The 13,219-nt window shown below is 40.6% G+C and overlaps 1 protein-coding gene across 2 annotated transcripts in view; it reads right to left on the bottom strand.

Moving 5' to 3' along the window:
* LOC147443117 (uncharacterized) overlaps positions 1-4,151 on the bottom strand; it is a 101,235-nt gene extending 97,084 nt beyond the window's left edge. The window contains exon 1 of one of the 2 annotated variants that reach the window (XM_086529044.1): positions 3,929-4,151. In XM_086529044.1, the coding sequence (XP_086385170.1) occupies positions 3,929-4,055 (127 nt within the window). In that variant the 5' untranslated portion in view covers positions 4,056-4,151. The remainder of the gene's footprint in view (positions 1-3,928) is intronic. The other variant, XM_086529043.1, reaches the window with a different exon arrangement.
* Positions 4,152-13,219: the final 9,068 nt, after the last annotated feature.

Raw genomic sequence — 13,219 nt, 5'->3', positions numbered from 1 at the left:
CATTCACAGTGTTTGCCACTTTGTTTGTGATCATTTGCACTCTCTCACTAAAGGAACGGAAGGCTCTCCCTTCCGTAAGTAAAAGAAACCTTGAGCACAGTTCGAAGCACTCATCTTGAGCAAAGTTCAACATTCACTTCCACTGCACCTTACAGGTGCACATATATTTGGAGGATTCCAGCTTTGGACGCTGATGAGATCTTTATTTGTGATCGTGGATGGTACGAAGCAAATTCAGGGCCGGAATATCACGGCCGGCAGACGGTGGTCGGAAGACAATCGGAAAATGGGGGTCCGGTAGCCGATTGTCCGTGGTCTTTGGCCGGTGATCAGATTTCCTTGGCTGTTGGCGGAGTCCTAGGCAGACTTGACTACCCAAAAGCGACTACATATGGGTGCATGGGAAAGTCCTACTTGGACGTCGTTACACAAGGGTGGCCACACATGGACGCATGGCCAAGTTCTACTTGGACTTGGCTATCTAAGGGTGACTACATACGGGCGTTTAGAGGCTCCCTTACATCTATATAAGGAGGTCTTCTCCATGAGTATTTTGAGCACTACACATTAGAGGTGCGCACACTTGATGCACACACACACATCCTTGTTAAAGGATTGTTAGCCCCTTGTATTTCCTACTTGCTTTAGTTGTCTAAATTGCCATCTAAGCTCTACCCTGAGAGCACATAGGTGGATGACACCATCACTTTGTAATATTGTGCTAATCTAAAGTTTTTGATTTGCCACTAATCTACTTTGCATCGTATCTCTCTCTACTCTCCTTGCTACTAGATCCTTATTGTATTCCGCATTTCTTACAAGAGGCATATTCAATCAAGCTTGTTGGTGCGAGAGAGAGAGAGAGAGAGAGAGAGAGAGAGAGAGAGAGAGAGAGATTTAACCAAGCTTGCAGTTTCCACACAGAGAAGGGGTTGGAGGTTTTAGAAAATCTAACTCTACTCCAACTTATGGAACACCAACCAAGGGGCCTATAACCTAAAAAGACAAAAGCTTGAACTCTGAGGCTGAAATCCATAAATTGCGTTGAGCTGCCATGCAGCACTGCTGTATGGATTTTTGTGATTTGCATTTGTTGAGTTGGCAGTTTGCGCAAGCCCTTCGGGTCAGAGCTTTTGGATGTGAGTGCTTTTGGATGTGGAGTTTTTGAGGCTCGCTTTTGGGCATCCCTTGTAAGTTTATAAGGACCCTTGGGCCACTCTTCTGTAGAGCATTTAGACGCAGAATCTCGGAGAGAGTTGGACCCTCGAGTTGTACTTTGCGAACAACAATGATAAAGAAATATCGTAAGGGACACCAATCTTTGGGGCCAGTGCGTCTTGGCTCGGAACACCGTCGTGCCGTCTCTCTCTCTCTCTCTCTCTCTCTCTCTCTCTCTCTCTCTCTCTCTCTCTCTCTCTCTCTCTCTCTCTCTCTCTCCATTTCAGTTATTTACAATTTTTGTTCGTATGTTCCTATTGATTTCTCGCTTGGAGTAACTAAGCCTATAACAGCCGACTCATGAAGAGATGGCATTGTTTCGATCCCAAGGCAGGTGTTACATCATCCATAGCGATATTTCTCGAGATTGTCCGACAACCCCAAACAACAAATACCCACTTCTTAACACAAAAAACAATAAGCCCCGACCTTCAATTGAATTGATTTCTGACTTGATAGGGGTCCCTACTTTTGATCCATCCAATGAACCATATAAAGCTATGGAAAAAGTTAGAGATCAAAATGCCCTTATCCTCTTTGATTCAGAATCCATGCAAAATTTTCTCTCACCACAATTAGCTACAAGATTGGACATTGACGAATGTGCCAAAGGAACTCAAATTGAAGCACAAATGACCAGCTTGACTTACACATCATCGACACCGTTGAGGAATTTGCATATCTAGTTGATTTCTACATTGAGTTGGCAGAATGTGATGTTTTATTGGGCATGCCTTGGTTTTATAAGTACTATGCCAAACTCGACATAAGAGAACAAATGATGCAATTGAAGCACAGAAAGAAGGAGTTATTGTTGGACTTGAGTATACCAGCAGATCGAGGAGCGACAGCCGCTTAGGAATGAATCCTATAATTTTTGGATTGCAAACATGAACCATGAACTTTGTTTTATGTTATAAAATTTGTATGAATTTATGAAATATGATGATTATGATTATGATATGATGATCTTGGGTATGCAATGAGCATCCAAGCATGATCCAATGTCGTTTATAAGTATCCGCTATAATACTAGCCCCATGACATACTCGAGGTTGCTATTGCTACCTTATCCCTCCCACGTGCATTGCCATCATTGCACATGTATGCATGACTGAATGATCACTCTCGGAATTTACTTTGGAGATACAGTGTGTAAAAATCAAGGAGTGTGGACATTCTTTTATTACTTTCTCTTTCTTTGCCATATCCCGCAATTGAGAACGATTGCTTTGATTTTAGACGGCGATATGTGACGTATTTCACGATTAGGGTTGAGAGAGAGAGAGAGAGAGAGAGAGAGAGGTGGTCCGTGCCAATCTCATTGTCAGAGCCAAAATCCTCTACGCGCAAATTTTCTCTCTAGAATCTAATCTCTTTGTCAAAGCCAAAATCATCTACGCACTTATGTCTCTTTAGAATCTGTTAAAATTCTCTTGAAACCTGAATTTTTTATTCTCTCTAGAATCTACATTTTTCTCACTAGAATATTGTAGAATTTACTACATTTTATTCTCTCTAGAATCTACATTTTTCTCACTAGAATATTGCGAAAATTTCCGAGCATTGAGGAGGGAAGGGTGCTGATTTGGTGCGTCAACGTTTTGAGAAGGCATGCTATTGTTCTGGGTCCTCATGGCCTATAAAAGCATCACTACCCTTCACTTGCAGACACACAAATCACTTGCAAATTGACATTGCATGATAGCATTAGCACCAACTCTCGAATTTCAGCCCTCTGACTCTTGTATGAGAAGACTTCAACTAATAAAGAAATACCCAAATGGGAGCACTGACAGTGGCAATTCAGGGCCACCAATTATGTAAAGAGGCACATTGCTCTCTCTCTCTCTCTCTCTCTCTCTCTCTCTCTCTCTCTCTCTCTCTCTGTCTCTGTGTGTGTGTGTGTGTGTGTGTGTGTTACAATTCAATCGTTTCAAGTCCTTTAAAGTGATGAAGTGTTCCAAAGTTTTGCAGATTGTAGTTGTCTCTGTGTTCCACCAATTATGTAAAGAGGCACATTGCGCTCTCTCTCTCTCTCTCTCTCTCTCTCTCTCTCTCTCTCTCTCTCTCTCTCTCTCTCTCTCTCTCTCTCTGTGTGTGTGTGTGTGTGTGTGTGTGTGTGTTACAATTCAATTGTTTCAAGTTCTTTAAAGTGATGGTGTTCCAAAGTTTTGCAGATTGTAATTGTCTCTGTGTTCCATCCGATCCCTCGCTGGAAGTGATTACATCAATTTATATATTGATCGGTTAACTTTTTAATGAAAAATGCGTAATAGTTCTTGTAAAAGAAAACTATTACTTTATCGTGCCACAACCGGAGAATTACTTTGATGTTAAGAGGTAAATGAGCCAAACGCAATTGGGCTATGATGAGGGTGACAAGGAGGCAAGGCACAGCAAGCTTCTCCTTGTTCACATTCTAGTTTTGCAGCATGAGAAAGATTGCAAAATAAAGAACAAGGAGAAGCTTGCCACTTTTTCTCTATGGCAAAGCTCTCTATGGTGCCACTTGTTCTCTTCAAAATACATAATGTAGTAGTCACTTATTTGTTATAAGTCATCACCAGCTCCACAGATTTTTCATCGTGCTATGTCTTCAGCCACACAAGGAATACAAGGATCTTCAACACTCCTGACACTCTCACTGCAGAAGCAGGGTAGAGGAAAAAAATGCAATGTCAAATGCGAAAGAGATGGTTAAACTCACCCATGTGGAAAGGCGCCCTGGGAAGAGTGAGGATGGTGAATACAATAAAACAGAGACCGAGAATGATGGAAAGAAAAAGTGCGGCCGATGGGCTGCATCCTCCCTTGCTAGGCTTCCACGCTTTCATGAGACTTTGCTGCAACCTTCATTCCTAGCTGCGCTCTCTCTCTCTCTCTCTCTCTCTCTTCTCTCACTCACACACACACACACAGATTACTTTTAAGTCGACAAATGCTTGGTAAATGACACGTCACAGGCAGATGCTGGGTTAAGAACTTCTCACACGTGTATGTCTGAACGATTTTACAAAATTGTTAAAAAGAAGGGATAATCTCTTGAATAACAAGTCTTAAGCTCAACGCTCTTCAAATAGTCTCTTCGAATTGTTTAGAATCTCTCTTCTCATGTGTGTGGTGTGTGTGCGCGCATGCGTGTGAGTGAGAGAGAATAAGAAGAGAAATTGGAATAACCTGTATATCTTCCAAGGGTTGTAGATTAAATGTTCCCTCATGAGGAAGAGTGCTTAAATTCAAGATTTGTCATATAGCTCGGGAGGATACTTAATAATTATGCTATTATCACGTGGGTGCAACAAAAAATTCACTTGGAGATGTTGCTTGTGTTCCTCCAAGGACTTGGAGTACATGATGATATCATCAAAGAACACTCAAGTGAACTTGCGATAGGGTCTAAATATTTTCTCCATCAAACGATTGAATGTGGCTGGTGCATTGTCAAGCCAAAAGGCATGACTAGATATTCATAAAGACCAAACATTGTACGAAACGCGATCTTTAGGATATCTTCATCCACTATCCTAATTTGATGATAGCCACTTCACTCGTGAAAAAAACCTCCTAGTGAGGGAAAAATTGCCCCGGTGGTCCTAAGTGTATTCACACATATCAGTACCATGTATATAGTAATAGTGTGGTGTGTGCAATGCTGCAATTTTGAGATTCTCTTTCTGTCTTCATCGTTGTATGTATGCACCCAAAATAGAAGTGGTTGCTTTTCAATTAAACTCTAAGAATAGTAGGTTTAAAAAAGTTCTATTTACATTTCTTTTTTAAAATAAAATATCCAAAAGTAGTAATAGCGATAACAATTTTAGATATTGACATTTGGCATAAGCATAGTGGACATACAAATGTGTAAAAGCTATAACTATGCAAAATTAGGAGCTTGTGGTAGGTTCGCTAGTGTTTAAGATGGCTAAAATATATAAGATATGTGAGCTTTGTTAGTTTGCAGGAGAGCAGCCAAAGGAACCATTTCCTCATGACAAGCATGTAAGCAAAAATGTGCTAGAGATAGTGCATTCTGATGTGTGGAGCCTTGTAAAGATTGCATCTATGGGTGGATACATGTTTTATGTGAAGGAGGAAAGTGAGGTGCTTACCCATTTTCATAATTTTACTTTTATGGTTGAAAAACAAACAAGAAAGTATGTACAACACATGAGGTCAAATGGAGAGGGTATTCCAAGCATTGAGGGAGAACAAGCTTCTTCTCAACAAAAAGAAAAGCGAATTTTTCCTTCAAGAGATTTAATATTTAGGTCATATTATCTCTCAAGAGGGTATCCGTATGGATCCATCAAAGTTAGAGGTAATAAAAGCATGGCCTAATCCAAGGAATCTACATGAGCTAAGAAGCTTTATTGGTATGTGTGCATACTATAGACGTTTCATAGCAAAATTTTCTCAAATAGCAAGACCATTACATGACTTAACAAAGAAGAACGTTAAGTATTCATGGACTGCTAAGGAGCAAAATGCTTTTGACAAGCTCAAAGAGAAGCTTACTTCTCAACCAGTCCTCATGCTTCCGGATCTCTCAAAACCATTTGAGGTCCAATGTGATGTTTGTGGTGATTGCCTTGGAGCAGTCTTGCTTCAAGAAGGGCATGCCATAGCATATGAGAGCCGAAGGCACAATACGGATGAACGGGTCTTGGGCATTTATGAGAAAGAGATTTTAGCTGTTCTACATGCCCTAGACACATGGAAGCACTATTTATTGGGGACTCCATTCATTTTATGAACATACCACTAAAGTCTCAAGTACTTCATGACACAAACCAAGCTTTCCGACAAACAAATGAGGGGGAAATTTTTCTTTTGCAATTTTATTTTCATATTGCTGGTAAGCACAATCAAGTGGCCAATGCAGTTTCACGATGATCAAAAGTTAATGTGGTGTCTATAGCAACTTACAATGATCTATCTTCTATGATAGATGAGTATGCTATTGACCCTGACTTTAAAGATGTAGTGTCACCCCTTGCTTTGGGGAGGAAAGAGGAACCATTCACCTTGCAGGATGGTTATCTTCTCCATGGCAATAGGCTATGTGTTATCCACTCCCTTTGTGAGAAATTCGTGTATGAATCCCATGCTCCTCCCTATGCGGTGCATAGAGGTATTCAACCTACTCTTCGAGGAGTAGAGACATACTTCTATTGGCCTACCATGAAAATGGACATAAAAGAGTATGTTTCAAAATGTGTGGTATGCCAAAAGACTAAGTATGAAATAGGAAAGAAACTTGGATTACTCCAGCCATTGCCAATCCCTAATTCACCATGGGAGAGTATATCCATGGATTTTATCTTTGGATTACCCAAGTCTATCCATAGAAATACGGGAATATGGACAATAGTTGACAAGTTTAGCAAGCAAGCATACTTTATTTCTGTCAAAAAGACTATTAAGACACACCAAATGGCAACCCTCTTCATATATCATATTCTCAAACACCATGGATTACCAACATCCATCGTGTCAAATAGAGATCCTAGAATGACTAGTAATTTTTGGAAAGGTCTCTTTGAAAATCTAGGTACAAAATTGAATTTCTCTTTGGCCTATCACCCACAAACGGATGGCCAAAGTGAGATAGCCAATCTTATCATACTCTATCTACTAAAGACTTATGTTACAAAAGTAGATCAATGCTCACAATGGGAGAAGTATTTACCCCTTGTAGAGTATGCATAATACCGTCCATACTACTATGGAAAAAGCACCTTTTGAGATCATAGAGGGAAGACCTAAAAGTCCCTCGCTACTTAAAGTACATGGGAAGATCTTCGTTGTTGATGAGTATAGCCGTGACCTACGAGAATCTTTTCAAAAGGTTAAGGATGCTATATCCATCTCTCAACAAAGGCAATAAGCTACTACTGACAAGCACAGAAGGGCCTAACATTCAAAGAAAATGATTGGGTCTTAATTAAGTTTCCCAACGCTCAATTGAGGCAAACAATAGGCAAAAATCCTACAGGCCATCAAAAGTATTATGCTGAACTAGCAAAAAGATACTATGGTCCTTTTCAAATCTTGAAGCCAATCAATGACATAACTTATCAACTCAAGTTTCCCAACCATTGACTCATACACAATGCTTTTCATGTGAGCCTACTTAAGCCCAACAAAGGAGAGCCACCAAGAGAACCAATTATTGAAGACCTCCAGAAATCGAAGACCAAGAAGAGGTGCTACAACCCGAAGCTATCCTTCGACATGAAGACAAGGTACTATGACATGGTAAGATTATCCGACGGTATCTTATTAAGTTCAAAAATTATCCTTTTGAAGATGCTAGATGGATGCAAGGAATACAGCTTAAGGATAGTATGAACCTTGTCAATGCTTACAATGCTACACTAGAGTAAGCAAATGTAAATGCTTTCTAAATGAACAATGTTTTTATTGTATAAAACTAATCCTCTTTTGTGCACAAATTTAAATAGTATGCATGCTTAGAATCATGTTTCTAATGATGACATCACTCAAACACCAAGTAGAATTTGTCACTCTACTTTGGGAGTATGATATGGACTAAAGAGCAGACATGCTTGCGGCAGCTAGGTCTCCCAAGAACCAAATGGACTAGTCATCCATTCTAGAATGATGTTGTAGGCTGAAAAGGGATCCTCTACCCGCTAAGAAACGTAGACTAATGACTAAGACTTTATCTCTCCTACCTCATAGTCCAAGACGACTATGATTTCAAGAGAGAGGTAATGTCATAAAATCTAATATCTAACCAACCCAAATGATTTTCTCATATTAAACTGATCATTTGATGTGGGAGAATAAATGGGAACAAGGGTTAGAATATAGACATGTGCTTATGGATATGTCTCAACACGGGGCCAAAGTTAAAGGGGTCCAAATGAGTGATGGTATGTTAAAGAGCAATGCTATCTAATGGAGCTTAAAGACCTTAGGGTTAGATTCATTAAAAACCTCCAAAAGTTAGTGTTAAAAAGTCCTTTAACCTTAGGCAAGCTAGGGCTGATCTTGATGTGGGAATTCTACCCAAGCATAAGGTGCTTGTCGGCTTGCTAACTAAGGTGGGAATTCTACCCAAGCATGAGGTGCTTGTCGGCTTGCTAACTAAGGTGCTTAAGATGTTTGTGGGAACCTTGCTGAAGCTTGAGGTGCTTCTCATGCTTAAACGACTAAGGTTCTTGAAGTGTTCAATTCAAACAAGATCTCTCAAGAGGCATAAATGATTTTCATGCTTAAATGACTAAGGTGCTTGAAGTGTTCAATTCAAACATGATATCTTACGAAGCATAAAAGACACATGTCAAGATCCTCCCCATGTGGCCCTCATGATGTGCTTGAATCCTATTGGATAGGCTTTAAAGGGGTCCAATGAGAATTTAGAAGCATAAAAATAAATAATCAAGTTCTTTCTCTCAAAGAGGAAAAAGAGGGCACATGTCCAAATGATATAATTAAATAATACGAGAGAGAGAGAGGTGGACCAAGCATGAGAGGGGGTATACTCTTCCAGCACGCACACACACTCTCTCTCTCTCTCTCTCTCTCATTTTTGGTGAAGTGTAAAGTGCAAGAGCTCCATCTCCTTCTTCAAGCTTGTTGAGAAGTTGAGAGCCTACACAAACACTCTTGGCTATGGAATGCAAATCCAACCAAGAGCCATGCTTCAATGCTTAAGCTTGCCATCTTCTTCATCTTCATTGCTATGCTATTATGCTATGCTAAGCAAGAAGAGTGATGATAAGTGAGGAACTATTTCTTTCTCCTATGAATGATTCTTCTTCCTCTTCCCTACCCTCATTCCCCGCTAGCTCTCTCCACCTTCGAAGGTGTTTGAGGCTTTGGGACCGAGGCTTGGTATAGTTAATGATTTTTGCAAAGTTTATGTTATGCTCGTGATGCATGAAGCTTTCCATCTTCATTGCATCACCCAGGTCACAAGGAACACAAAGATTGTATTGTACCAAGTCGCTCTTGATGGGAGAATCTATAATACAAACGCCTTTTGCAGGGGGGACCGGCTCCAAGTAAATCTGGTCCTCAACTATTGTCATGTTCTCTAATACTCTCTCTTGCAAAAGTATTGTTCATGCCAAGTTAATTAAGTATTATGTTTATGTTTCTAACATCAATTAATTTCACCCTCTATGTTCTCAAAGTAAGCTCACAAAAATGCTCACTCTAATTCTCTTAATTCCGCTATTCTCAAAGTTCATATGCCATTTCCATTACACTATGTGTGGTAGTACCCATGATCACCTCCCTCTGCAATCTGATCCTCATCTATCTACACTCCTCATCATACCAGTTGTTCTGGGGCATGCTCCTCGATCGTCTCTTGTATAGGCTCACTGTGGGGATATGCCTCTAGTGTTGCATCATGGAGCGTCTTTGTCAATATCTAAGTGAGCTCATCTACTAGGCGTCTTGGCTCATGAGTGCATAGCTTCCCGTGTATCTCATCCATGTACACAAAATTTGTCTCCGTCATGAAGGTATACCGAGTGTGTGTGGAGACCTCTACCATCAAAAAATTCCACTTCAAATTCTCTATAATCCACCCTTAATTTTTTTTTTTTGTGTTCCAAGATATATGCGTGTTGCTACAAATGGAGAGGATCATTGTTGGCTAGATTACTTGGATTTGGCCATGATTCTATAATCAAAAGTGCATTGATGTGTGTCAATCTTCTCTACCCTGAAGTTGCGACCTTTAGATCATGTTGTCGTGCATGAGTTGTATAGTGGCAAAATGGAGAGATGAGTATGAACATCAAAAAACAACACACCACACCACATGGCAAAGATTAGAGATTTATCTTAGGGCTACAACCCCATGAAATACTCCTACTCGTCTCTTATCACATGCTCACCTTGTTATGTAGCCCTTTCCATGGCATCGTACAACCATCTTAGACTCATGAATGATGGCAAGATCTCAAGATCTTCATGGTAACACAATGGTAATTGCTTTCCCAATCTAAAGGCATGTTGTGCAGCGGGCCACTCATGTTTTGCATCATCGTATTGTGCAAGCCACTTTTGCATCACTAGATTGTGAAGCATGAAGAATTGATTGATCTTTGCTTCCAAGTCCATGGTCATTTTCTACTCCATGCCCAGGCCCACCATCATAATCCCAATCCTTAATTGTCTGCCAAAGCATGTCATCTACACGATCCATCCCAGAGAGCCACTCACCTATCAAAGGTTGTAAAGTACATAGATTAAGGGGAATAGATTAGGTTTGCATTCATGATGATGATGAAAGCATTGTGTACAAGCACAATTAGGAGAATCTGAAGGAGTACGAGCGGAAGTGCGACGCGAGAGAGAGTGTGAGAAGAAGAGCACGACGATATGGTGAACTCGCTCTACTGTAATGTGTAGAGCATAGTGAGTTCTTATTAGGTTTTTACAAAAGAATATGTGTACATACCTGGCGGCCCGCCCACTTACCTGGGCGACCACATTGGGCTTTATACCCCAACAACCTCCCACTTAAAGTCCAATGTGGTACTTTAAGTGTGAGAGAAGCTACTATACAAGCTAATATACAAGAGATGTAGAGAAGTGATGTACTACCCTACACCTAAATGCTTGCCAAAATGCGCAAAGCTCTTTGAGGGAAGTCCTTTTGTAAGTGGATCAGCAGGATTTTCTGTGGTGTGAACTTTGACAAGCTGAAGTTGCTTATCCTCGAGCATTTCCCTGATGAAATGATACTTCACATCCACATGCTTTGTCTTTGAGTGATAAACTGGATTGCGAGCCAATTGTATAGCACTTTGACTATCACAATATAACACAGGCATCTCTTCATTGATTCCCAAATCTGTTACTAGTCGATTAAGCCAAATTGATTCTTTGCATGCCTCTGATGCTGCAACATATTCAGCCTCTGTAGTAGACTAAGTAACACAATCTTGTAATCTAGAACGCCATGATACTGCTCCACCAGCCAATGTAAAGACATACCTTGACGTAGACCTTCGGTTGTCTAAGTCACCTGCATAATCTGAGTCTATAAAACCCTTTACACTTAGCTCCTGACTCCCATACAATATACGCAAACTCTTTGTAGCTTTCAGGTATCTCAATATTCCTTTCACTACCTCCCAATGTTTCTTGCCTGGGTTTGACATGTATCGACTTACTACTCCCACTGCAAATGCAATGTCTAGGCGAGTAGCAATCATTGCATACATCAAACTACCCACTGCAGACCCATATGGAATCTTATCCATTTCAGCCTGTTCTTCCTCAGACACAGGACAATCTTGTTTGCTAAGTTTCACATATGGTGGCAATGGAACACTCAGTGCCTTTCCCTTCTCCATATTGAAACATTGCAAAACCTTGTCAATATACTCTGTTTGAGATAACCAAATCAACTTCTTTGATCTGTCTCTCTCAATGCGCATACCAAGTATATGACTTGCCTCACCCATGTCTTTCATGTCAAACGATTTTGCCATCTTTGACTTCAAAGCTGAAATTTCTTCCAAGTGCTTGCCAACAATCAACATGTCATCCACATACAAAATAAGGATCAGCCAACTACCATCCTTAGATTTCTTTGTATATAGACAGTGATCGAACTCACTACGTTTGTAGTCTTGAGAAAGCATAAACTTGTGGAATTTATGGTACCATGCCCTCGGTGATTGTTTTAAGCCATAAAGACTCTTTAACAACTGGCATACCCAATCTTCCTTGCCTTTCTCAACAAACCCTTCTGGCTGCTGCATGTAAATTTCCACATCTAAATCACCATGCAAGAACGCTATCTTGACATCCATTTGGTGCAACACCAAATCTAATATGGCAACCAATGCAAGAAAGCATCTCAATGTAGTCATCTTGGCCACCGGAGAGAAGACTTCATCAAAGTCAATGCCTTGTTCCTGCTTAAAGCCCTTGGCAACAAGCCTTGCTTTGTACTTTTGCTGACTATCATGAGCGGTGATCTTATACCTGTAAACCCATTTACAAGGTACAGCCTTTTTGCCCTGTGGTAATTTAACCTGCTTCCATATCTTGTTTTTATGCAGAGCTGTCATCTCTGACTGCATGGCCAATTGCCAATTCCCGGAGTCCTTCATTTGCACTGCTTCCTTGTAACATGAAGGCTCATTGCAATCAGTCAACATGACATAGTTCATAGATGGAACAAACCTATCAGGAGGTCGCGTGACACGTCCAGATCTACGCACAATAGGTGGCTCAGGCTCAGCCACAACCTGTGGTTCCACTCTATCCTGCCCTTGCTCCTCTTGAGCCCTGACATTTTCTCTTGCACGTGCAGGTCCATCTTCTTGGAAGACAACTCTTCTAATCTCCTCAACCCTCTCTGGTTTAGAATGATATTTGGATTCATTAAAGTGAACATCATTGCTGCGGACAACCTTTCTGGATTCGGGATCCCAAAGTCTGTACCCCATCTCACCAGAATTACCATAGCCTAGAAAGATGCACTTTCTACTCTTTGGCTCAAGTTTGTTCCTAAATTCCTTTGGAACGTGAGTATATGCCTCACAGCCAAAACTCTGAGATGCTTGTATGAGGGCATTTTGCCTGACCATACCATCTCTGGCACTGAATCCTTCTGCAAAACCTTGCTAGGAGATCTATTTACAAGATGAACAACTGTTGATACAGCTTCAGCCCAAAACCCATTTGGCAGCTGTGCATTAGACAACATACTTCTGACCTTCTCTTGTATGGTCCTATTCATCCTCTCAGCAACACCATTTTGAGGAGGATTGTAAGGAGCAGTAAGTTCACGTTTTATACCTTTTGACTCACAAAAGTCCTGAAAGGCCTTTGAAACATACTCTCCACCATTGTCAGTGCGTAAGCATTTAAGCTTCTTGCCACTCTGATTCTCCACAAGTGTCACAAACGTTTTGAAAACACTAAACGCTTCATCCTTGTGCTTGAGAAAGTAAACCCATACTTTCCTCGAGTAATCATCTATAAATGTCATAAA

Source organism: Adiantum capillus-veneris, chromosome 14 (assembly GCF_014529385.1).
Source record: "Adiantum capillus-veneris isolate H3 chromosome 14, ASM1452938v2, whole genome shotgun sequence".
In the NCBI taxonomy this organism is placed as follows: Eukaryota; Viridiplantae; Streptophyta; class Polypodiopsida; order Polypodiales; family Pteridaceae; genus Adiantum; species Adiantum capillus-veneris.
Note: the sequence above shows the minus strand (reverse complement) of the source record. Positions and strands in the feature narration are given on the sequence as shown.